This window comes from Alternaria postmessia (assembly GCF_024291825.1).
Source record: "Alternaria postmessia strain BMP 2775 chromosome Unknown scaffold_46, whole genome shotgun sequence".
In the NCBI taxonomy this organism is placed as follows: domain Eukaryota; kingdom Fungi; phylum Ascomycota; class Dothideomycetes; order Pleosporales; family Pleosporaceae; genus Alternaria; species Alternaria postmessia.
Window position 1 is genome coordinate 188,783 of NW_026260119.1, and position 26,020 is coordinate 214,802.

The 26,020-nt window shown below is 50.1% G+C and overlaps 7 protein-coding genes and 1 non-coding gene across 8 annotated transcripts; 4 read left to right on the forward strand and 4 right to left on the reverse strand.

Annotated features, from left to right (window-relative positions):
• Window positions 1-347: 347 nt before the first annotated feature.
• On the reverse strand, window positions 348-445 carry J4E82_007171. The gene has a single exon. It is a non-coding gene; the product is annotated as a tRNA-Leu (tRNA).
• An 842-nt stretch (window positions 446-1,287) lies between these two features.
• Window positions 1,288-4,783, forward strand: J4E82_007172 (uncharacterized protein; the record flags this gene model as incomplete). Its single annotated transcript, XM_051733419.1, has 5 exons — window positions 1,288-1,593; window positions 1,641-3,056; window positions 3,110-3,377; window positions 3,424-3,911; window positions 4,067-4,783. 5 exons carry the CDS (start codon window positions 1,288-1,290, stop codon window positions 4,781-4,783), a joined length of 3,195 nt encoding a protein of 1,064 aa, XP_051586879.1.
• A 1,419-nt stretch (window positions 4,784-6,202) lies between these two features.
• On the forward strand, window positions 6,203-8,389 carry J4E82_007173 (uncharacterized protein; the record flags this gene model as incomplete). Its single annotated transcript, XM_051733420.1, has 2 exons — window positions 6,203-6,227; window positions 6,420-8,389. The coding sequence occupies 2 exons, from the start codon at window positions 6,203-6,205 to the stop codon at window positions 8,387-8,389; spliced, it is 1,995 nt and encodes a 664-aa protein (XP_051586880.1).
• Window positions 8,390-8,949: 560 nt separating this feature from the next.
• Window positions 8,950-9,302, reverse strand: J4E82_007174 (uncharacterized protein; the record flags this gene model as incomplete). Its single annotated transcript, XM_051733421.1, has 2 exons — window positions 8,950-9,087; window positions 9,198-9,302. 2 exons carry the CDS (start codon window positions 9,300-9,302, stop codon window positions 8,950-8,952), a joined length of 243 nt encoding a protein of 80 aa, XP_051586881.1.
• A 693-nt stretch (window positions 9,303-9,995) lies between these two features.
• On the reverse strand, window positions 9,996-11,361 carry J4E82_007175 (uncharacterized protein; the record flags this gene model as incomplete). The annotated part of the gene is made up of 7 exons (XM_051733422.1): window positions 9,996-10,647; window positions 10,709-10,765; window positions 10,820-10,903; window positions 10,955-10,984; window positions 11,040-11,050; window positions 11,115-11,137; window positions 11,310-11,361. 7 exons carry the CDS (start codon window positions 11,359-11,361, stop codon window positions 9,996-9,998), a joined length of 909 nt encoding a protein of 302 aa, XP_051586882.1.
• A 605-nt stretch (window positions 11,362-11,966) lies between these two features.
• J4E82_007176 (uncharacterized protein) lies at window positions 11,967-17,283 on the forward strand (the record flags this gene model as incomplete). Its single annotated transcript, XM_051733423.1, has 5 exons — window positions 11,967-12,014; window positions 12,073-13,641; window positions 13,694-13,789; window positions 13,841-14,597; window positions 14,642-17,283. 5 exons carry the CDS (start codon window positions 11,967-11,969, stop codon window positions 17,281-17,283), a joined length of 5,112 nt encoding a protein of 1,703 aa, XP_051586883.1.
• A 1,060-nt stretch (window positions 17,284-18,343) lies between these two features.
• J4E82_007177 (uncharacterized protein) lies at window positions 18,344-19,881 on the reverse strand (the record flags this gene model as incomplete). The annotated part of the gene is made up of 3 exons (XM_051733424.1): window positions 18,344-19,470; window positions 19,534-19,636; window positions 19,807-19,881. The coding sequence occupies 3 exons, from the start codon at window positions 19,879-19,881 to the stop codon at window positions 18,344-18,346; spliced, it is 1,305 nt and encodes a 434-aa protein (XP_051586884.1).
• Window positions 19,882-20,855: 974 nt separating this feature from the next.
• On the forward strand, window positions 20,856-21,590 carry J4E82_007178 (uncharacterized protein; the record flags this gene model as incomplete). The annotated part of the gene is made up of 1 exon (XM_051733425.1): window positions 20,856-21,590. One exon carries the CDS (start codon window positions 20,856-20,858, stop codon window positions 21,588-21,590), a length of 735 nt encoding a protein of 244 aa, XP_051586885.1.
• Between the last annotated feature and the right edge of the window lie 4,430 nt (window positions 21,591-26,020).

Consider the following 26,020-nt stretch of genomic DNA (forward strand, 5'->3'; position numbering starts at 1 on the left):
GCCTGAAGCATTGTAAATGAATCTCCATAGCAAGCTTCAGATATTCTTTCCAGCATCAATCATGTGCGAGATACTAGTGACTGTTACCAAAGCATTCTCACATGAGGTCAATCGGCGAGCGACGAAATGAAAGCATTTGTAGTTCATGCACCATGCGATTTTTAGAAGTTGGACCATCCCACAACGAACAGGTTGCGCATACGTTTGTTACATGTGTGTGCATTTAGTAAAAAAAAAAAAAAGAATAAGTCTTCTGCTACTAAGCAGACGGAGAGTAGATACCGTATAGTGTGCTCACAACGGCAAAAAAAGAAACCTGGGGTATCTGACTGCAGCCAGACGAATACTGATGAGAGTGGGACTCGAACCCACGCCACTTTCGTGACCAGGAATATGTGTTAAGATAACCTTAACCTGGCGCCATAACCAACTCGGCCATCTCACCTAGGTGATTTTGATGGATGGTTGATCGCAATATTTATATATTCACCGCTATGTCAGACGGTCGGCCGTAATATTCAAAAGTGCGGGGTAGCCAGGTCGTTGCATCTGGCGAAACTATTAGATCACGGCAACACCATCAGTCAATCAAAACGAGTCTAGTCAGTCGAATCATGTGCAGACGTAGTTTAAACAAGGATTCACGGCAATAGTTGTTACTTTGTCAGAGTGTTCGGCAGATATGCAGCATGAATGAAGTGTTTCAGTGCGCTCATACAGTACAACACGCAGTGCCCCACATGCTATTTCATCTACTATATCTCACTACCAATATACTCACTGATACGATGCAAGCTATCGATCGATCACTCCAGCGATTCTGATTGGTTTAGTTGTAATGTCGACAAGATGGGGCGTTGTGCTGCCTTCGGCTTATGCATGTGCTCAAATGCGCATCTGCGTGCAGTGACCGACGGTGATTTTTCTTACTCGAACCGGTAATTCGACGACCACTTGGCTCAAGTCTTATGCATACACCTCATACAAGGGGAAACCTCAACATTGGTAGGAATGACAAGTACTTTGTTGCGATAACAAGTCCTTTGTAGGCGACATATTAGGATGCTCTAGTACCGTCGCGAAAGCTAGACTTGGCTAGAGGCATTGTAATGTCAAGCACGGGCCTAGCGCCACACTGCTGCGCCTCGCGTTGACGCACGATTTCACCGCCATACTCCACAGCCAGCCTCCCCTGCATCCCGCCAGCTAGCATGAGCTTCGTGAAGCATACATCCCCGCATTGAGATGGGCGCGCGCAAATGCAGCCTTCGCTTGCGGTAGACCGCCATGACGTATTGGCCTATCTCGTCGCCCTCCGTCTTCGCGGCCACTAAACGTACGGATCCCGGGCGCGCGCACAACTCACACGATGGCGCCGAACACCAGCAACCAGGCGAACAAGATGCCGACAAACCATCGCAGACGCATCCTGGAGATGGGGCGTCTGCGCAAAGTAAGAGTGAGGTAGAGGACAAGAATGGCGCGTCGGTAGAAGACGACATACATGGCACCATCATTGCCATCAGAGTGACCAGGAGTGGGCACATGTTTGCGACCCTCACCAGAACAACGCTCACGGTCTGGCAGACAAAGGCATGTCCCATTGCCAGCGTGACGCCTCAGGTGCTAACTCTTCGTAGCCTACGATTGTTCTAGCTTCAGTACTGCGTTCAGAGCAATCCGTCCGAACATACGGCCCCAACACCGACGTCCTACTGCGCCCTGACTCCCAGATCTTCGTCGTGCAGACCACGCTCGGCTTCCTCATCACGTACTCGCTCGCGACAGACCACTCGTCCCGCATCTACCAGGCTCAATTCACCAACACGCACGGGGGCCACACCAGGAGAAGCAGTGCAATCACTGGCTTTAAGATTCAGCGTCAGCACGATGTCAATGCGGGGCCAGGAGAAGGCAGCGGCTTGAAAGAGCTTAGCCTACGCTTTCGGATGGTCATACGGGTCGATGCTGGCATCATCAGGGCTCTGGCTCTGGACGATGAATTGATTGTCGCAACTGGGAAGCCTGCTGCTGTACAATGTATTCGTTGGGCGCCAGACAGCACTGGTAGCCAAACAAGCACCGAACTACTGGCAAAGATGTCATGGTTGGGAAACAATGCATCGCTGCGTGAAATGGTCCATGATCGGCCTATGAACCTATCGTGTTGGATCACAGGCGACGGACGAGCCTTTGCAGTCCAAAAAGCGGCTCGAAAAGACGCCGTTGCTCCCAGTCTCTTCCGTGGCTATGGTTTCCATACACCCGAAACAGATGCTGATCACGGCGTGAAAGCTGCAATCAATGCAAGGTTTTCATTACTTGCTGTTGGCTGCGCCAGTGGTGAAATCTATGTTTACACCGCACGCGACTACACTGGCAACATTCCCCTGTCTCATAAGCTACGACCGAACGTTACATCCCCCGGAAAGATGACTGTCTTGACTTACTCGCCAGATGGATACTGTCTTTTTGCTGGCTACGAACGCGGCTGGGCAATGTGGAGTGTATACGGAAAGCCTGGAGCAACGAGCTTCACAGCAGAAAGAACACTTTCCAAGACAAACAACGAAGAATGGCTTCTAAGCGTCAAAGAAGCATTCTGGATCGGGGGTGGCGCAGAACTGTTAATGTTGAGCAACGACGACAATCGTCTCTTTGTATTAGAGATGGCTCGAAGTGCAGTAACCGGCTGCTTCTCCTCGGCTAACGTATCACGGTCTTTGATGCAGACAAGCACCGGCTTCATGATCTACCGTGGTTACGACTTGCCAGACTTGACGACGATCTCTGCCGATGTTTCTCTGTGGCATCATGTTCAGATTCCTTCGGCCTACCTTGTCGACCAATGGCCAATTAGAAGTGCGGTCATCTCAAACGATGGTCGGTATGTGGCGATAGCGGGCAAGAGAGGGCTTGCACACTACAGTGTAAACAGCGGGCGTTGGAAGATGTTCGACGACCCTTTCATAGAGAACGAGTTCACAGTTCGAGGGGGTATGTGCTGGTTTCAGCATGTTCTGATTGCAGCGATCGAATGTCGCGATTCCCATGAGGTATGCTTGTCATCTATTTGCCTTTTCGTCGAAACTGACATGGTGTTTTCAAGGTTCGCGTGTACTCACGTGAGGCAGCGCTCGATAATAGCCACATCATGCATACACAGAAGCTACCTGCGCCCATTGTCCTCATTGCACCTTCTGGCGAAGATTCACTTCTCGTCTACACCTACGAGAACATATTATATCACTACGTTATTAGTGTTTCAGATGCAAGCGTAAAGTTGGTACAAGTTGGTCAAATCGCGCTGCACGGTATCATCCGTGCACCTACTCGAGTGCGAGCACTTAGCTGGATATTACCAGAGGACCAGATCCGTAAGTGCTCAAAATCTGTCACTACAAATTTGCTAACAACTTACAGACAATGGCGATCCATCACAAGATGTCGCTGTCGCCACTATCCTGTTCCTAGTGGATGGCAAACTCGTGCTTCTCCAACCGACGACAACCGAAAGTGGCGACCTCAAGTACGAAATGCGCATCATCGCGCAGAATGTAGAGACGTATGCTCTCATGCGCGACCACCCTGCTTTCGCATTGGATCGGCATGCCGATTCGTTACCGGCGAGTCCGTCCATGGAACTGACGATGGAAGGGGTACACGGTCACGATCTCCGTGACTCACTCTGGTTTTTTGATGGTCACGACATGCGAGTTTGGATAGATATGCAGGATGTTCTTGCTTCCGCTTCACCAGAAATTGGTCGAGAACTCCCAACACCTGTTCAGATTCCTGTCGACTTTTATCCTCTCTCGGCATTGATCAACAAAGCGATCATATTCGGTGTGGAGTCGGAGTTGATCCAACGTAGGGATACAAACTTTGCCTTCCTGCGTTTCGGCACTAGAGTAAGCTGTCGCGCCCTGCTCCGCGCCTAATAGCCGGCTCGTCAATCTTATGCTGACACACATGCTAGACACACCTCTTTCTTCCCGCACTGCTGCGGTCCCACTTGGCGCAATTCAATCACCCCGCAGCCTTACATCTTAGCCACCATTATCAGCACTTGCTTTACTTCCCCCATGCTCTAGAAATCTTACTGCATGAAGTCCTGGACGAGGAGGTGGATACCCAGCCACCACCCGAGCAAGCGCTATTGCCAAGTGTGCTATCGTTCCTGAGCTCTTTTCCTCGATATCTCGACATCGTTGTGCAATGTACCCGCAAAACCGAGGTGCGTTCATGGCGGACGTTGTTTTCAAACTTGCCTCCACCGGAAGAACTATTTGAAGAATCACTGCAGAAAGGGAATCTGAAGACCGCTGGTGGTTATCTGCTGGTCCTCCATACATTTGAAGAATTGCGGCCAACAGGCGATCAAGTTGTCCGCCTACTCCAACGTGCCAAAGATGAACAAGATTGGGAGCTATGCAAGGAACTTGCGCGCTTTCTCATGGCTCTTGACGAGTCTGGTGCAACATTGCGAAGTACCTTGGAGCTTGTGGAGCTGAAGACTCCGTCAGCAGAGCCAGGCCTTGGCCAGTCACATTTTACGTTCGACACTGCCCGACTAAATGTACCCTTGCGCAGTCGCAATAACGGGACTAGGTCGTTGGGCGGACCAGGCGTCGATTTTGGGTCCGACGGCGCTGGCAGGACCTCACGGGAGAATGGCGACATTAGTCCTGGTGTGAGTGACGTGAGTGCTAGTAGTGATACAAGCCCTTCACAAGTACCGGGGGACTACTTTGGCCTTGGCATGAACAGTTTGCGCCAGTAGTTGTACTGGGACATTGAGATAGTTTCATTGATGTAGTTGTATAATTTTTCACAAGCGTTCCTCTATACTCAATGCTGCCATACTCACAACAGCAACATTAAGCGACCAAGGTACTCAGGGCGCGGTAGACCATCCGACGGTCCCAAGTTCCTGGTCTGGTCCTGCTCCTTCAGACCCCAAGCCATGCAGGAGGGTCGTATTGGCCCCACAGGGCTGCTTACAGGACCTCACGACGGGCTGGAGAAGCATGGCGATTGGTGATGGCGACCGGCCTACCTCCGTCTACCGTATCTTTCACAGGCTTCCGAAGTATGGCGTGCCCATGTAGCTGGTACACTTGTAAGCGAAACGCTTAAATTGTGGTAGCATTTGTGGCCTCTGTATCTCCGTCCAACGTAGTATCGCTTGATTTCTTGTGTCTTGTAGTTCAAAGGTACGTAGCTGAGCTAAGCCGTTTCAATAGACCAAGATGCCATGGCAGATGGTTTCATGTCTGCTACTGAACCAAGGTTTGGCCAGGTCTGCGACAACAAGGTTGGCGGTCGCTTGGAAGATGTGGTGTAATCGCCCGGGCGGTGAGATGCGCGTGGTCTTCCCTCTGTTTCCACGGCTTGGTGGTCAGCTACAGCACGTGTGAAGCAGCATCCAATGGACTGTGGTCTTGCCACAAGGCAATCGCTGCAGATAGGGGTCCCTCTCATCGTTGGAAAAACGGATAGGGCGCAAATACACCAATGTGCCCTCCCATGGGCAATGCGCACATGGTGACAAACATCTGCGTCCGACGTGACGTATCCATCAAGACATTGATGAAGCCTCGAAAACCCCATGTCTCCATGATATCTCGTCTCCATCGCATCCCGCGCTGAAGGGAGTGCCAGTGCAATGGGCCGGCTTTCAGGCAACCAGCAATCCCTCCATCCCCGGCGCGCTGGCCTCCTGTTCGCTCTTCAATGTAAAGACGGCAAAACACAGCCACGGCTGCCTCACCGTATTCTCACGTTGCTGCGCATGCTCAACACACGCTTTATGACGCACAATTGCTTGCTCTCCGCTTCATACTGTGACACAGGGCTTTTGAACGGCCGGCATTGCGTCTGTTTTGAATCGACTCCCCGGCGGCAAGGCACACTGTCGCCAACCGCGTATATAATCGTCTGGCCCCATTACCCTCAGCCCTATCCGAACCGATCGATCATCTCTCCTCTGCACTAGGAATGACCAAGACACTTGGTTCATCGTATCGAACATCATCGCGCTTGCCAATCTATCCTGAGTATCGAGCTAGCTAAGACGACAACAATGACTGCCCCTCCAGCCGCACGACCGCTGTTCTCCACCGCCCACTCCATGCCATTCGCCTATCCTTCACCAGCATCCACTATTGCATCGGACACGAGCTACTTGCATTGTAACGTAATGTCACCTCGGCAGGAATTCAATGGTAAGCGTACCTTTTTCGTGTTGTCGAATATACCGGTTGCGCGTACCACATGCAGAGGCGCTCTTGCTGCCGAGGTCCACTGCTTGCCTGCTGCACCTACACAGATGGTGTAACGCGATCACCAATGTCAACGACCGTCTTTACTGCCATGACTAGCTCACTCCAGCGATACATCATGCTAAGATGAAGCAGATATCACATACTCGCGGAAGTCAGTGAGCTCTTCGCCGACAGCGCAGTCAGCCGGCAGTGGAGGTTTCCAATGGATTACCGGCAACAAGCCGGACGACTTCAAAACCAAGCATGTTATGCAGAAAGTGCGTCAAACTGCTATGGGCAGTTATCTGCAAGGCGCAAGGAGCCAGGCAAGCAACAAATCCAGATCTAACAGTGAAGCCTCGGACAAGTCTCAATCGAGTGTTGGCGATCAAGGCGCAACGAAAACCCGGCCTACGAAGACACCAAAAGGCAAAGGAAAGACTGATAGCGAGAAGAAGGGTTTGGTACCTAACAAGCAAGTCCGGCCTAACAGCAACGTCCAGGGCACCTCGGATCCTGGTTCACAAATTGCACGCCAATCCACCCTTCCTAGGAGACCTATCGTTGTCCCGATAATGGAACAAATGAGAGGACATTATCCATTCGACCTATGTCCGGTACCGGAGCTTTACTCCTTAGGAAAGGGTCTAGATCCTTTCGGCACCATGTTCCAGTCAAGAGACGCGCGCGTCAATGTCGAGGGATTGAAGTTCCAATGCGCCAGCTACTTCGGTACAGAAGGTCTGGGAAAATACTGGATTCCGCTATGCCTAAGCTACCCGCATGCCTTCCTGAGTACCCTCTACATGGCTTCTGCGTTCAAAGACGTCATTGAGAACAGCAGAGTAGAGAGTTTGGAAACGGCAGCACTGCGCCAAGATGTTATACATTTTGTGAGCGAACATCTTACTAACAGGGAGCAGTGTGTGGCGGACCACAACATTATAGCAGTCAGTCAGCTGATACTGGGAAACGTCATTACCCGGATGGATGCAGGTTTGACCTTCCACCAGAATGGAATCGAGACTATGATCAAGCAGCGTGGTGGGCTCAGTAAGCTGGGTGTACATGGACAACTGGCATCCGCAGTTTCTTGGGCCAACCTTGCGATTGCTATTCTGCGGGAAAAGGAACCTACTCAGATGTATGTCGAGTACTGTACTATTCACTCGGCAAAGAAATACGCTCGGGACATTGTGATACCAGAATCACCACTTTACCGGCCTCATGACAGATACGTAACGCTTGAACATGCGACCAAATGTACACGAAGAGCGCAAAAGCTCTTAGATGAGGTCTACGCGATGATAGAGCTATTTCTCGAAACTCAGCGCTCGAATCGCCAGGGTAACGCTTCCAAGCTGAGAAATTATTACAACTCTATCAATCAGTACCCACCTGGTTCAAAGGGGGATGGTTGGAGGTACGAAGCGATCCGCCTCACCGCTCGCGTCCAAGCTCAAGCTATCATCGATCAAGTCCCACTGTCAGAGGCACTCAAAAGGGTGCAATCGTCTGAGACACAACCGGCCATGTACAGTTCCTCGATAGCCTCGCGTTCCAATGATTCGATCTCTTCAACACTTGAATTCCAACAAGTGACTCCGGTTACTGAAAGTTCTGAGAGTCCTAACTTTGCCCCGTATAACGGAATGAACCCACAACAACAAGTCGGCTTTCCTTTCAACCACCGGGATTCAACCTCCTCGACATATTCACAACGTCCTTCGCCTTTGTCGATACAATCGAGTTCATCAGCGATATCTCCTCAATTATGGATCTCTACATCCAGATCCGGTAGACCTACCATACTCCAACAGCTTCGAGACGCCCTCGAAAAATCCGATCTTTCAGAGTGCTGGTCCGACATGGCTGGTGTGCTGCTATGGATTGGACTGGTCATGGGAGCAGCAAGTAACGAAAACGAGGACAAGGTCTTAGCAAGATACTTTTCTGCGACAACCATGAGAGCATGTATCATGCTCTGCTTCGAGCATCCCGAAGCAGTACATTCTACCATGCTGAAAATGACCGACATCGTTGGAGCGTTGGACAAGAAGCCTGTTGATGCACAACTGGCCAGAAAAGACAGCGCCATTTCAAGAAAGCGAGCGAAGGCATAAAGAGCTATGAAGAGAACAGTTCAGAAAAAGTCGAGGTTGCGATAAGCTTTCTCCACAGTGGCGATGTCTTTCGGCGAAGCCGGTTGATCCACATCGATACGATATCCGTGCACGTATAAGGCTGTAAGGCTTAGACTGCAAGGCTTAGGCTGCAGGCTGACATGAAGCTGCCTCATGATTCTCTCATCTCAAAATCTTCAGCGACTGCCAGGGCGTCAGGTTCTCTTTTTGATCATATGTATATATTTCTGCCTTCACTGTACCATAGCATTGCGGGATTGAGCATCGGTGTTGGGGTGTCAGGCGTTCGTCATCTTCGCAAAGGCGAATCTTCGGAGTGATATGTTGAATGAAGGCATTGTCATCGGTTACCACACATCACTGTGATCATACAGCATTGCACTAGGGTCTTCTATAGTTCCATGACTTGAACATGTCCTATTATGGTTTCTGTGAGAGCCCGAACCCTGATCTATGTGTGCTCATGCCTTCATTCCTCATTTCTGCATTCCAACTGGTATACCCGTCCCGTCTTCGTAGCTACGCCAGACAGGGGGACCCTAACCCTTAGTAACCTTCTTGACGGTACCATCTTCATCAACATGGACGTTCAACCTCTCGGGCTGGAAGTCCATGGTTTGCATCGAGTCGGGCTTGAGGACGCGGTGTTGTTGGGGAAGATCGGTCTTCGCGAAGGTCTGATTGTAAAAGAAGTCAGCGCTAACATCTAGGCTGAGTAGAATGTAGTGCGATCTTGGACTACGCAGTGTGGGAGAGGAAGATCGAAGGAGGGAAGAAGCGGACGTACCATCTCATCGTGCTGGTCACCAAGCTTCTTGCCCATGAGCTTGCTCATCCAGTCATCACCAGAGTTTCCGTCCTTTGACTGCAGACCGGGGACTACGAGAGGCATGTTGTGTGATGTTGTTGAGATGGTGTAGTGTTTGTGTATGTGTATGTTTTTGGTCGCGCGTAGTTTCGAAAGACGTGTTATCGTGAAGGTCAGTCGTGTCTAGATGGTTTAGTTACTTGAGAGGATAGCGGGGTAAGGAGGGACGCGGTACTTATGCAAGTAGACCCTGGCTGACACTTGTGTGAACTAACTTGTTTGTTTGAGCTTTGCGTGTCACCAGGCTGCAAGATGGGTTATGGTGGTGCTTGGGGAAGGCTGACGTCATCCGTGTCTAGCCGCGTAAGTGGGGTTGTGTAATGTTTCTAGAGCGCGGGATTGGCATGTGTCGGCCTGCTATAGCTTCGGTGTCTTATCTTCCACTAATTGGAGGTAGTGTAAGCGTGTGAAAGTAGAGATTATGGAGCAGCATTATCGACGGTTACGTGTCTCATCACTGATGCAAGGCGATATGCAAAGTCTGACATAGGGTGATGCGAGATTGACAGAGCCTCAGCGAAACTTCCCTAAGAGGCGAAGGGAAGACACGCATATCTCCAAAATTGTAGGGCAATGGATGATGCGATTTGACCTTGCCTTGCTGACGTAGCAGCAACGGATATAGGATACGTAGTCTATGTCTCAGTTTCCTGTTCCGCTCTAGAGTGCTCGAAGTGATCCAAAGACTACGCTGACCGATCACAAACCAGTTCTCGTTTATTTGCCGTCGCGCATGTTGCGGAAGAAGTCCATGACACCGGTGAAGACAACTAAGAGGATACCACCTCCGGGGCCCAGTCTCAGCACCTTGGGCAAGAAACCCTTGTAAAGCGCACCAAAACCTTCCTCCTTCATGACTGTACCAAGAGCCGGCCATGCCCAGTTGTACTTGGGTACTGATCCCGCGACCTTGGGGGAGTTCTGGATGCGCGACTTGACAACGTCCATTGGGGTGTTGAGAATGGTACCGACAGTACCACCGATAGCACCAGACATGAGGTCGTTGGTGATCTGGCTCTTCTTGGTGGTTGCTGCGGGCAAGAGCGCGCGGACCTGGAAGATGCAGCCAAAGTATCCAGCATTCCACAGAATGTGCCTCCACATGGTCGACTCAAGACCTTGGTAGAGGGTGAGAGGACCTTCCTGCTTGACAATCTTTGTGACACAGTCCACCATGCCGTTGTACTTGTGGGCTTGCGCCTTGTCTTGTAACCGGATCTTGACGAGCTCGAAGGGGACGACGACAAAGGCTTCGGTGGCACCTGCGGTTGCGCCAGTGAGGATAGAGAGAGACTGGTTCATCTTGGATTGGCCGAACAGGTTGCGGTAGAAGGAGCCCCATGAGTCATTGGCTGCGAACTTGGTGGCCCTGTGTCGCGTGAGACGAGTCCTTTTACACACTAGACAGGCAAGTAGGAAAGTATGCGTACCTCTTGGGGGCTTCCATAAGGATAGGCGCGGTGATACCGCGGTACAATCTTGAAGCACTGCCAGACGTCAGCCCCTCTTGCTCATGATCGCAAGAGTGTCATAGCGCGTACCCCTCATTCTTGATGATCTTCCTGAAGCAGTCTACCATGCCATTGTAGCTATCTTCTCCTACAGACTTGCTGGTCTGAAGCTGTCTGCGAATATTTAGACGCGATTTAGGATTGGTCCTGTATGCGGTTGCTTACACTCGGGTCTTGACGACGTCCAGCGGGTACCTTGAGATGATGTTAGCGTCTCGAACTCGATGTCTGGACGTTGGAAGATGCCTACATGAGCAGAATCTACACACATGACTGCATCAGCACTGGCAGTCTCACGCGAGCATCTTCAAGAATGCGCACTCACTTCTGACACACCAGCCACGGCACCTGTACATGGTTAGCGCCAATTCGAAATCCTGAAGCTCAGTCCGGTCGCAAAGCTGCTCTGCTGCAAATTTGAGCGGAAGCGACATCGCATGGGAGCTTTGAGCGAGATGCGGAAATCCCTCGGATAGCCGTCGCATCGGAGCTGGGCGGTTTTAAGACAATTGGAACTTACCGGCCGCGAACTGGTAGACGAAAGGCAATGGCTTCGCATCGGCAGCAGACATGTTGGCGATAGTGCTGTTAGGGAACGGAGGGACCGAGGGGGAGTGAAAAGACAAGAGGGCTGCCGTTGAGTGAGCGTTTCCCGGTCGGCGCACACAATCTGGGGAAAGAGCCCAAGAGCGTGGGATGAATGTCCAAACTCCGCTTAGGCTTGGCCCTAGCTTCCCGTCTTCGGTTGACGCATTTTCGATTGGCGCAAAAGCACCCTGACGTGATCATAGTTTGATACGCGGAGCCGCCTTTGATGTGCCAAGTAATGTCAATTCAGTGACTGTACTGATTAGGCGGTCCAAGCAGATCAGGATGGTAGTTGGCAAGGGCTGAGCAGTTGTTACATGCAGATTCTCTATTGTTCAAGATAGCGTCTAGTCTGTTTGTGATGATGCAGCAAAAGCCCATCGCATTGTACTTGCTAAAGCTGATGCAAAATTGGGTTCAAGGTAGACGCAGGTCCCATCCGCGCTCGGAGCTGTATCGCGCGTCGCGGCGAGATGGCCGGTTTATCGCCACGTGATGACGAGCCCTCGCCTCGTTCATTGTGATTGGCCACTCACGACGCGTCTTCGCGTTCAACCCATTCCAGACGCTTACGCTACCTACCATCTCCATGTCCACGCGACAGAAGTCCTTCTTTGACCAGAACCAGAAGCCACAGGTACTTGAACAACCGACTGTATTCACTGCCGTCGCGTACTCATCTCTCATCTTCGTAGCACTATAAGGGCCAATGGAACCGCTCACGCAACTTCCCCCACCAGAACAGTAATCAGGCGGCGCCGCAGGCTCGGCAAGTAGTAACGGGGCCTCCAATTATGCCTTCGACCCAGACTCGTACCAAGCTCAAAGCCTTCGCGTTCGCCGAGGGCACGCCTACCGCCGATTCTTTTCTCAAACGACGCGACGCTGAGAAGGAGAACCGACCCGCCCCGCTAGCAAAGACGCCGAATCCTATGGGTACACCAAAGGCGAACAGAGTTGTGAAAGATGTAGCTGCTCCGAACAAAACTCCCAAACTCCCTACCATCTCAGATTGTCCGCCACCGTCAACACCTGCCACGACGAGGCTGCCGCTTGCCGACTTGGTAGGGAATGTCGACGATTCCTCGAGACACGCGCCCCAACCTGTTGCCTCACCCGAAGAGCAATTGATATGGAGAGGATCGCAAGCAATAAATACACCTTTTCCACGCAAGAACAAGAAGCGCGCTAGGAGTTCGTCACCCGTTGCACCGTCGCAAGAGGAACACAGGCTGGACGCGACCAGACAGGACATCACAACCCCTCAGGCTGACCCTGCCCTGGAGCTGTGGTCGCGATACACCAACAACAAGGGCACCCCAAGCGCCAACAAGAGCGTGGCATTCGCGCACCTCATCAACGAGTCATCCCCAAGATCGCAAGCTGCTGCTGGAAGCATCAGTGGGCTGCGGAGGTGGGCAAGCTGCGGCGTCGAGTTCCCAGCGTCGCATCGGAAAAGAAGAAGAACACATGGCGTGTTTCAACCGGACAAGGAAAGCACAGAGGACGTCTTCGCCGGTGCTTCTAGTTCAGATGGTATGATGCTCGGGCAACCAACGAAACCAAATCTTGCGAGTATGGTGCAGCGCATGCGAGAATGCGTCTCCAAATCACAAACACGCGTCTCTTCGTCAATGCCAGTAAGTTCTTCACCATTACCTGGGGCTGGAGATCGTCAAGACCCGTCGTCGGGCTCCCCTCTCCAGCGACGTGCACGAGAACGGCATGCGGATAGTTTCGAGACACTACAACACGATGCAGCACTTCTACATGGCACACTGGATATCGATGACGAGCCCGTACAAGCAAACGAACCAGTCGATGTGGTACAGAAGCCACAGGCGTCTCAAGAATCATCCGACGATTTTGGAGACGACTTCGATGCGGACATGGTGGATTCCCTGGACATAACGCCTCAACCTGCACCTGCCAATCCGCTTCCCCAGCAACACCCTGCGCCGGCTCCGACTTTACAACAAGGCAGTGATGACGACGAGTTTGGAATGGACGATGAGGAAGACTTCGCCGCCGATCTAGAACAGGTAGCATCACTGTACGACACAAGGTCTGTGGAAACTCAAAGGGGAGATCAGGCGTCTACAGGACAATCGAGACAACCTCCAGCTACTGCAAGTGAGACGCCAGCACCTATCATCAGCCTCTTGGATGACGATGACGATGATGAGGATGAATTTGGGGAAGACATAGACGCCGACGAGTTCGCTGCCGCTGAAGTTGCAGCCACACAAGTACCTGCCAATACTGTAAGTAGAATGTAAATTCACCTGTGATTATCAGCCGTGCTAACTCTCGAAGAGTCAACAGGACAATAGAGCCATCCAACGCTATCTCATCAAACGAGTGGATGAAAACTCGTATACCACTGATCGTGGCTATTCGATGCCTGAAAAGGTGAGTGGATGTTGCTGAAGTCTCTGTGACACTGTAGCTAACATGATGTAGGTTCTGCTAGTCGAAGAAGAGAAGACGAAACTGTTCAAAGCGATTACTCTTCGACAGGCTTGGTTCGACACTCCCTGTACGACAGGCTCGTTTGTGCATGTCATCGGTGATTTTACAAGTACCGGACAATGCATTGTTGACGATCACCACAATATGCTCATACTTCACCCGGATCATCTCATCTCGTCTACTGTTGTCGCAGACTCTTTTGGTTGTTTAAGGCGAGCGGTGCTTCAGGATCGTGTCAAAGCCACCAGCAGGGCCAACGCTCCTATGCTTTACGGGACATTACTGCACGAATTATTCCAGGAGGCCATGAAGGCGAACCAATGGGACTCTGTATTCCTATTTGAGACTATCGAAAAGCTCATGCCGAGCCACCTGGAAACCATTCTAGAGATCAACTCGACCTGCGAAGCTGTCAAAGAGCATCTCAGTAGCAAGTTGCCCGAGTTACAGGCTTGGGCCAAAATATTCGTTCGCGCGGACCCTCAAGCGGACGCTATCGTTCGAGAACGAAATGGACGACAGTCGACCATGAGCATTAACAAGCTACTTGACGTGGAAGAGCATGTCTGGTCTCCAATGTATGGTCTGAAAGGCAATATCGATGCCACTGTACAAGTGACAATGCGAGATGACCAAGGTGAACGGACATTGACGGTGCCATTCGAGGTCAAAACTGGCAAGAACTCCTCGAATGCTGCACACGTCGCACAGACCGCCTTGTATAACTTGTTGTTGTCTGATCGATATGGTATGTCCTTCACAACTACACGCATTCCTAGCTGACGTTTGTAGATGTTGATATTGCTTACGGTATCCTCTATTATCTGGAGACTTCGGAGATTAGTCGGATTCCTGCTATCCGCAACGACATCATCCATATGATAATCAAGCGCAATGAGCTAGCCTGCTTCGTCCGAGACCGCATCGAGCTGCCTCCAATCCTGAAAGAGGACTTCAAGTGTCAAAAGTGCTACGCGCAGGAGCCTTGCTTTCTATACCATAATCTCGTTGAAGATGGGAAGGGTGAGATGCTGAACAAGAAGGCGAAAGAGAAATACGACGAGCTCGTCAAGCCGCTTCAGCCTTCCCATCAGGAGTTCATGAAGAAGTGGGACACTCTGTTAACGAAAGAGGAGACGGACATGATGAAGTTCCGACGAGAGTTGTGGACCATGCTGAGTACAGAACGTGAAAAGCTGGGCCGCTGCTTCTCAAACGTCATTCTGGAACCGGGGTCCGGACATGAGGACAAGACTGGCCAAAAGATCAACCGCTACAACTACACGTTCGTAAAACAACAGCCGGCTCCTGGCTTCTCCTTCACTGAATCTCAGCTCATCATCGGAGAGCCTGTTGTAGTGTCGGATGAGCAAGGGCATTTCGCGTTGGCCAATGGCTATGTAACGAACGTTAAGAAACGTCGCATCACAGTAGCTGTTGATAGACGTCTGCACAATTCCCGAACCAAGTTGCCGGGATTCCATTCACAAAACAATCAAACATTTGCCGGCATCATGGAAGTGGCCAAGGTGGGCGAGACAATCACCGAATACGAAGCTGATGAGGAGCCGGTATTGTACCGCCTAGACAAAGATGAGTTCAGCAACGGCATGGCTGCAGCTCGCAACAATTTGATCCAGATCATGGACAACAGCGTCTACAAGGCTCACGACCTTCGTGCGCTGATCGTGGATGGGCGGGCTCCTGAATTCAGGCCTATGCCAGATGCGATCTCACTGCCTCAATCGTCACAGATGTCTATGAACTCTGATCAGCGTGCCGCCGTCGCAAAAGTCATGTCCGCAAAAGACTACGCTCTCGTGTTGGGTATGCCAGGGACTGGCAAAACCACTACCATCGCGCACATCATTCGTACATTGGTTGCGAAGGGCAAGAGCGTTCTGCTTACTTCGTATACTCACACTGCCGTCGACAATATCCTCCTCAAGATCCGGGATGACCGGATTGGCATATTGCGCCTCGGCGCTGCCAAGAAGATTCATCCTGAAGTCAGAGAATTCGCTACTCTTGCTGCCGAATCAAAAGACAGTCTCGAAGAGCTCGAACGATCATGGATGCAGCCGCCTGTCGTGGCTACAACATGTCTCACCATCAATCATCCTCTCTTCAACCGCCGCGTCTTCGACTACTGTATTGTCGATGAAGCATCTCAAATTACCCTCCCTGTTTGTTTGGGGCCTATCCGCATGGCTCAGAAGTTCATCTTAGTAGGCGACCACTACCAGCTACCTCCGCTGGTGCAGAACAAAGAAGCTATGGAAGGCGGACTGGATGTTTCACTGTTTAAGCTCCTTTGTGAAGCTCATCCACAGGCCGTCGTCAGTTTGGAGCATCAATACCGGATGTGTGCCGACGTCATGTTGTTGTCAAACACATTCATCTATTCAGGACGGCTGAAATGTGGCACGACCACTGTCGCTTCACGTAAACTGGCACTTCCCAAATCCGAAGGTCTCAATGTCTACCACCACAAGCCATATCAATCGCGATACAATGCGGCACAGGCATGCACTGGTCCTGATGCTGCTGACTGTTGGCTTTCTCGTTCCTTGTCACCAGATCGCCCAGTCATCTTTATCAACACTGATCTCATTTCTTCGACCCTCGAAACGCAATCTGGATCCCGCATCACTAACACTCTTGAAGCGCGGCTAGTTACACAACTTACAGTGTCTCTTCTCAGCCTTGGTGTCCCTGCTGGGGAGATTGGCATAATTGCTTTCTATCGTTCACAGCTCGCCTTGCTTCGACAAAGCCTGTCATCCGCATACACCCAAACGCAGTCATCTGAACTTGCTGCTCCCGCCATAAACGGACAAGGGTGCTCAGGAGTCGAGCTACATACTGCAGACAAGTTTCAGGGCCGCGATAAGGAAGTCGTCATCGTATCTAGCGTACGAAGCAACGAGAACGGCACAGTTGGTGATCTCTTGAAGGACCGCAGACGTGTCAACGTCGCTCTGACCCGCGCGCGATCGAAACTTATCATTCTCGGCAGCGAAAAAACGCTATCGAGCAATGAACTGTTGCGCGATATGGTTGCCTTCTGTCGCGAGAAAGACTGGGTAGTCGATCTCCAGCCCAGCATGGTGGAGTCGCATGCCTTTGAAGAAAGTGCTACACAAACGGGCAAAACACCAGTGAAGCAGCCACGCTCTTCTTCACGTTCTAACAACGTCACGAAGAGTCCTAGTCTGACACCTAGTCCGTCGAAGAAACGCAAGGCACTGGGCGATCTTACAGCAAAGCCTGAAAAAGTCAACGCTAGAAGTCCTAAGAGAAGAAACGATAACAAGAGTGCAAGTGGTAGTCCCGAGGTAAAGAGAGTGCCTGGGAAGGTTTTCACAGCAGGCAAACGGGGCATATTGGATGGCAGACCAATTCTGAGGGACATTTACAACGGCGCTATTTGAGAGCTAGGCATCTATGGGTCTCTTACTAGGAGTTTTACTAGAGGGTACTCCGACCCCATTGACTCACGAAGGGTTGGAATGACGAGGGTTTTATTTGGGATACCAGTGCTATTGGATATCAATGTAGTATGACAGCAAATGGAACAACGGAAGCGTATCCTATCAATCAGCAATAATTTCACGTAACCTGATTCCTCACCCCCTGTTCCACAGCAGAAGCGTGACCAATGTGCATGTGATTTGTTAGTAACCACGCTCTGCTCGGTGCAATTACGCGACGTTCACGGCCTCAATGTGCCGTTCCAGCTGGTGCATCACACAACTGCGTCTTCCCGCCACCACAAAAAACGAGTACCCCAGAATCAGAACCAAGCTTTTCCGCTAATATCCATCAATCAGATGTATTGCACGAACATTGCTCGATCAGGTCACAGATTGTCGCTACGCACTCAAAGATTACCTATGTTACGAGAAGAAGCAATCTTCTATCGCAAACTCTCCTCCGCATTCCATAGCGTCACCTTTGCTTGCGCGGCGTAGATAACCATCTAGGCGATGCATAAACCTCCATTCTTCTGATATACTTTGTCAAGGCCTGGAGGGACCACAGGCTGGATCAGGAGTCTGCTATGCTTCTCAATCTGTGTTCCCATCAGGGTTTTACCTTTTATTTTCTTATCATCAGGCACATCTTCAAGGACTTGGGGAACGAGCAATTCGCCGAGCCATGATTGCAACAAATGACCTTGAACAAGGCAGCTCTAGGATGGGGAGATTTCGTTCGATCTACGTCAGGTTTATCTCATGAAGCTATGCTTATATGCCCAGCTAGTCGCTCTTTGTTCCCCTTGTCATTATTGTTGCACATGAGCTCAGAGTATATGAGAAGAATCCTAGTGCAACAGATCCGAGCGCTACCTTTCAATTTGCCCCTTCCTTATGTTTGGAGTCAAAGTGAACATGACTAGTATAGTTTTTTACATGGTGAGAGAAAGTAAACCGCATGGCTGTGGTTCGTAGAGGCCACAATGGCATCGAAAGTGTTCTGTATAGATCCATACTATGACAGACTTATACCAGCATGATGTGCTGGCCATTCGATCAACTTACGGTGCTCTGATCCCAACGCTACCGCGATAGCCCTTACAAAGTTTGTACCTAGGCCCTCAAGCCACCATACCGTATTTGTCCGGATAAGCAATACGGCGAAGTGCGCTAGAATTACCAGCGCATCGCGGTCTTGGGCTTCGACGAGCTGAATGTATTCACGAGCAACACGCGTGACCCATGAGAACATCGCACCGCGATCGAGCAGAACACTAGTTCCATGACAATCTTTGGAAGCTCCCAGCTGAAGGAGTTGTGAGTTGAGAGCGTATGTTTCGCGAAGTTGATCCAAGGCTTGGCTAAGGTACTGCGAATGGGGACCATACTGCCGGTCTGTTTGGAGCCACAAGTCCTTGATACGCCGTAATCTTTCATCTTCATCGCGAGCAAGAGGTGATGCTGGCTTGCGCATCTTTGGCCATCCTTTCCTTGATGCCACGGGTTGTATACTGCTGTCAGCTATCCAGGTCCAACCTTTCATAAGAACCTCTAGTGGTCCCCTAAGTCCCCACATTGTTCTAACGATACAAGATATCATTTTGCCAGCCATCTCAGATGTATGAGCAGCACTCAGAGGGAAGGCGGCTTCTAAGTCTCCGAAATCCAGGACCGAGGTTCGGACAAAGTAAACGGCAGTCAACGCTGAGCTTGCAAACACAGCAGCGACATTATTTCGAGTGACCTTCTCAATCGCGTGACGATAACCCGCAAGCGCTTGGTTCATCTGAAAAGCGGCTACAGCGTTCCAGTGATTGAACTGCTTGGGCTGTTCTTCCGGTCTGGAAAGATATGCAATGTGTAGCGACGTGACTGAGAGGACGCAATGCGTGAGGAACTTATAGCCCGCAGCAATTTGAGGGATGCCAAGCTGCCAGACAGCTGTCTCTCGGTCGCCGTTTTCGATTGTAAGACTGGTGGTGTGTGTGTAATGGGAAAGTACGTTTTGTAGCGAGAAAGGGGATGCTCCTTGGCTGAATTTCCATGGGTCTTGAAGTCGGGCGTGTAGTGGGAGGAGATCTCGCTCATCTGGAGAGCTGGTGTCATGTCGCCGAGGTACTGTAACGGTGCAATGCTCACTATCTGCGGAACAACAATCCTCAATTGATGATGCAGATGGCGTGTCTGGTGAGCTGGAACATGGACCTGCGAATGTAATTTTGAGATGTTTAGGAGGCGCAGTTTGGAGGAAACTACACGTCTCCCCTTTCTTCACACATGTTCCGCAAGAAGGATGCTTGAAGTCGCACTGTGTTCTGTGTCAGTTGCAATCGTATGCGTAAAGTGCAGGTGCCCATTTAGACAGGCTACATCAGAAAATGCCGAAGGCGCGACTTGGTACGCATGTCGCGACCAGAATCTGGTATAGGCCCTGGGACATCGTACAAGACCCAAGGTATGTCTTGAAGGGATGGCTACCTTTATTCGCCTCTTCTTACATTGCTGACATCCGAATCTGGACTTTGTATGCGCTCGTCGTATGCGGTTTGGCATGAGGCCCTCAAGTTACACTGCTGGGGCAAGATCGAGCGGGTGAGATGATCGGATGCATCCAGCAACGACCGGATAAGACGCGAGATAAGATCGACGGCGGCACTACGGTGTCGACGGGCTAGGAAGAACGTATGAAGGGTTCACGCAAGCAGATAATGGAGGTGTCGGTTCATGAGACTTGTGTGGTAGTGGGTTCGTATGTACATCGAGCACATCCGCGTCGCCATGAGGAAGATAACATTAAACGTCAAGTCTCAAGATGTTTCCAGCATCATCGCAGCGGGTCGCCTCGAAAATTCGTGTCAGCAGAGGCTGAGCCCGCGAGATCGGACGAAATCGTGCTGTTCATCGCAGAGATCTTGTCAGGGGGGTAGTCTGTGCGCGACTGGGATGGGCAGTAATCATCGACCAATGAGCAGATGGCAAATACGCAACATTTTGACCTATGCCGGATCTTCCGGCGGCGTATATTGTGATGTTGTTCGCGTACTTCACAGACTGCCAATGGTTCTTTTCGCTTTTCAGTCTGCGTTCAATGTGGGATCAAGATGGTTCAACGAATCAAGGACCCCGATGCGGTATATTCTTATCTCTTTGTACGAGCGCAAGGTCGCTGTCCAATACGGCAACACAGTAAACGAGAGCAGTCCTTATATATGATGAGTACTCGCACAGGACTGCCATTCTCGATATCTCGCATTCCAAGAATCTGTCTCTGTTGCAATACTCTCTAATTTCAACAATTGTCTGCCAACACATTCTGTCTCGTTACAATACAGCTCTAGGGGCGTTCACTACACCATCTATTCGGACTCGCTTCAAATCCTTCCAGTATGAGCGAAGGAGAAGGGTACGAGGAATACGTCTTTTATCGTTACACGCCAACACTCGCGGGTGCAGTGATCTTCGTACTCTTATTCGGGTGCACGACTATCTATCATGTGTGGCAAACCTGTCGCAGGCGATCGTGGTTCATGGTCCCAATCATCATCGGCGGAATCTTTGAAACCATTGGGTATATTGGACGCGCGCTGTCGCATAACGATCGGGAAGCTCTTGGTCCCTACGTCATACAAACTCTACTCCTCCTTCTCGGACCCGCCCTTTTCGCCGCAAGCATCTACATGATCTTAGGTCGCATTATCTTGCTAACGGATGGAGAGCGATACTCGTTAATACGACGTACATGGCTCACGAAGATCTTCGTCGGTGGCGATGTCCTCTCATTCCTCACCCAATCTGGGGGTGGCGGTATCATGAGTGGTGCAGACGAGGATAACCCTGACAATATGAAGATCGGGGAGAAGGTGATCATCGTGGGTCTCTGTATCCAGGTTATCTTCTTCGGATTCTTTGTCCTCACGGCTTTTGTCTTCCAAAAGCGCGGACGCGGACATCTCCTGGCATTGGAGGGATGGGTGCCATGGAGAAAGCACTTATACGTGCTTTACGGCACATCGGTCTTGATCTTAGTCAGATCTGTCTTCCGAGTGGCCGAATATGCACAGGGTAATGACGGGTACTTACTACGACATGAGGCGTTTCTCTACGTATTCGATGCAGTGCTAATGCTCATTGTCATGGCCTGGCTAAATATTGTTCATCCTGGAGAGATCGCCGAGGTTTTGAAGGAGAAGAAGAAGGCTGAGGGAATAGGGAGGCAGCATGATATGGATCTTCTTGGTTACCATGACAGTTCAAACATCTAGAATTGGGGATACCGAGCTGGTTTCATATCATCAGGATAGCGGACTTTGGTAATGGAGAGTGAAAACTGTAATTCGTAGTCGCTAGTTGAGGGAGGACATTGCTATAGCGGCAACAATTGGCGCTACTATATAGAGCTCCTCGAAAATGCCGAGATATGATATCTCGCCCATGAATTTGGCGTGGCTAAGCTGAGAACAATACGATACAGTGTCCTACGCAAATTTACAGTTGTTATACCAAAGCTGAATATCGATGTAAGTAGTGTTTCTCCAATTGTAGAAGAGTTGTGGTAACTAGCGAGTATCTAGTGCTAAGAGATATTTCTTGAGGGTCTTCGAGCAGTATGCCCTATTTCCAGGACTGGGAGATGGATTGCGCCGAAGGAGCATGAACCTCTGCGGATTCACTCCTACGCCATGCTTGTACGACGAAATTTGTCAGACGGACCGAACGCTCGGAGCACAACGCCGTATGGGTGGCAAACTGGCTACTGACCAATGGGGCCCTCCCGTAAACGGGTCATCCGTGTGTAGACAACCGTACCATGGTCAACACATTACAAGCAAGGCGTACATCGTATACACCGTACTCAAGACACTCCGGCTCGAGCCGTGAAACGCAACGTCTTGAAGAAGACCGCTTTGACATACTCAATGAGAAAGTCTATATAAGTACGCAGGTAGCCTTTACTTTTACAGTATGTCGACTGTACCACTTCATCATCAACAAGATCGGTACATTCATATCATCTTCCTTCTTATTGACTACCACTTCACTTCGCCGAATCAGAATTTCATCAGGCGAGATGGCACTTCAAGGACAATTTTTCTTCTCATACAAACCCTCAGTTGCAGCAGTCGTGATAGCAGCCCTCGTCTTCAGTGCGATAACAGCAATACACGTATATCGGTTCGTGGAGAATTATAAGACAAAGCGCATCAGGATACTACTTGTGCTCTCCATGGCGTCATTTAGTAAGCATTGAGGATGCTCACGTCATACTTAGACTCAGACTGATCAAATCACTCATCAGATGAAGTGTTGGGCTACGTGCTACGCATCCCAGGAAGCAGGAGTAGTCGTACCGGTGCCATTCATGCATTGAGTCCACTTCTCTTACTTCTTACACCCCTGATGGTGACCTCAGTCATATACTACATTTTCTCCAAGATCTCCACAGCTGTCGCACCACATTGCGTTCCGCTTAAGTCTTCTTTGATGCTCAAGATCTTGAGCGGAGTAGATCTCGTATGCCAGCTTGCAATTTCAGCAGGTGTTATGGTAGCGGCTCGAGCGAACTCCAGCGCTGGTAAAGGTGTCTTGTTGGCTGCGATTGCTATACATGTCAGCAATACTATGGGCTTTATGATTGCTGTTGTTATCTGGCAGCGCCGAGTCGGTGGGAAATGGACTGAAGGTCTAGATCACCTGTCTATCTCCACGCAACGAGATGTCCTGGCAATTTACATTGCAACGGGTCTTATTATGTTACGCAGCTTATTACGCTTCATCGAGTTCGCATGCGGTCCTGTAAGCTCTAATATCATGCGATATTACTGGTCTGTCAGCTCACGCTCATAGAACGGACCTTTTCAGGACCACGAGGCTCCATTCTGTATCTACGACTTTCTTCCTATGGTGGTCGTATTGATCACATGCATCCAATGGTATGACAGCGACAACATTCCAACTTCATATCGCTCAAGGGATAGGGAGTTAGAAGAAGTAGTTGTGCAAAATGCGTAACTTTCGTTGTTAGAAAAGAGATGGCAAGAGACTCTCAAAGGGTGCTAGCTTAGGCGTCCGGACTCTGAGTGACTAGTCCCGGAATTGTTTTTCTGCGCAGTCCATGCCCTTGTGGTTTTGTCTCTTATATAAAACAAGTGCTTTTGTCAGTCTTTGTAGCAGCGAATGAGTTCTCCACTTGCGCGAAGCTTGCACGAACTCTCCGTAGGCTATGATACTTTCCAACACGCTACAGTAATCCACAACAGTGTATGCGACGCCCACCTTCATCTCTTGCCAACGTCGTCACTCGGAGTTTGCCAAGTACCAGAACACCCGAGGGTGCGGTGTGACTCGTATGTCTATCACGCCATACAACCATTATGGTGTGTACGACCAGAATCGTTTACATTCCAACAGGAAGGCGCATGGTGGATGCCCATCGAGCGTCGCCTCGCTTCCTTCTCCATGCAAACCCTGACTTCGCATAGCAGACACAGAGCATCCAGAAAGCGACAGACGATATTTGTCATGATTATAAAAAGAATGACTTTGGTTACTCGAAGCTCAGGCGCAAGTACGTTTGCTCACTTGGTGGTCAAAACATGTGGCACTCATATCAATAGCCCTAGCTGAGACATGCTGGTGTCCATGCACCACTTCCAAGAAGCAGACAAACAACCCTACACAATCTTGTTCAAATTGCACCATGCGGACAGACTCCGTGAGCAGGTTCGGCGTCGCCAATGATTGCGAAAGCCTCGATGGTCCCCAGAAACCTACGACCAAAGATCGCGGAGGTGCCTGTTCAGGAAGACTCTGCCAACACGTCCGCTCTAATGATTGCAGTATCATACAGTGATTCCTCCATCGGTGAACAATCTAACCAGGTGACGCCATGCGTGGCTGGTATGCGTAGTGCATCGCGCACCATCACATGAAGCGCCGCTCAATGTCGCACCAAAAGATAGGCTGGAGGCACAAGACTGGTTGCATGACTGGAGCCAAGATCCCTATGCATGTTCAGTCCAGATTCGGGCCCCTTGTTACGGCTCGTAATGTTCCGTGCTAACGCGCTGCATGCAGGGGCCTCGCGTTGCCTATTATATTGGTGCGGACATGTTGAGCTCCGGTAAGAGTACTGTTCCAATGGCCGTCACTGTCACTTTCTTACTCCCCATGTCTTCTCTATGAATCTATGCAGTTAAAAGAGCGATCTCTAAAGCAACAGCTTGTATAGGCTATGTATGACAGATATTCTATGTGTACTCCAGTCACATGATGATTCGCTTAGATCTTCTACTTCCGGCGATGCATTTGCACCTGATGTCAGCACTAATGTCCTAGTAGCTGTCACGTATGCGCCTCCCTCAGAGGTTGGCGTAAAGTTGTTTCGTCGCCGTGAATCTTGGACTGGCGCTCATATAGTAGGGAGGGGCACCCAATTATATGATGCCACATGATCATCGGGCGACCTTGGACGAGATAAGATCGCGGAGTTCTTCAGCTCGCTGGATAGATTGTGTTTTCTCAGATCTCATAATTCGCACTTAGCTTCTTTGATCACAAAGTCATAGCGTTCTGAGAGGCCTGCAAACCGGCAAACGAAGTCTTCCTTGGTGGCAAAATGCCTTCATATAGGGTGTACGACAACGGACAGCTCACTGCTGAATACACAACACACGTCGGCGGGAGAATTACGGCCACATACTACATCAAAATCACATCTCACGACGAGATTGCCAGAGCGAGGGGCGATATACAAGACAATCCGAATACGACGGTGTACTTATGGCGCATGGATTCTACTACAAACGAAAATGTCATTTGGAGGCAGGTCCCGAAGACTGAGGGCGCGCTCACACAGGATGAGTACGATATAGCCATGGACGAAATCGATAGACAAACGCGAGAACAAAAAGCCTCGACCCCTGAATCCTATACGCCTCCAACTACTCAATATAACACATTTCAGGAGATGGGCATTCCAACTTACGACACGCAAGGCGTGCTCATTGCTCAACCGGCTGAGGTTAGCAATGCTCAGCTCATAGGGGAAGACAACATGCACGAAACTCAGCGCTGGAGACCTGATCAGACATTCGATAAGAGGCGAGGATACTCATACAAATAACACTGTAGTAGAAATACACAGAAGTAGCATGTGTGTAATTTAGAGATTTTAGAGATAAGAACATAACAAGGCAGCGTAGCTACAGTACACAAATAAGCAATAATAAAAAGCAAAGCCTTACTACCCTACAACTATAAATAGCTTAATATAATAATTAGCTAGAAGCTAAAGTAAGCTATCAATAAAAATTTTAATAAATTGCTAGAGGTACTACTCTAACGCGATCTATAATATCTCTAATAGGCAGGTAGTGCTTATTAGGAAGTTAAAATATAACTATAGTTATAATTTAGTATTTCTAGCTTAAGTAGTAAATAGTATTAGAGCACTATAAGCACTTAAGAATATAATACTAAACTAAAGAGTATAAATTCTTTCATTAATACTAAACTACAACGTTGAAACTAAAGTAAGTTGTTACACGGGGTCAGGCTATACTTCTCTGTTACAAGCAACAAAAGGAACTCCACCCTTGATGAAGGAGTTGGCGCGGAACGCCAACCGACGACCACGTCAGAAGGTAACGATCAACGCGGGGCGCTGATCACGTGACTGACATCCCGCCAAGGC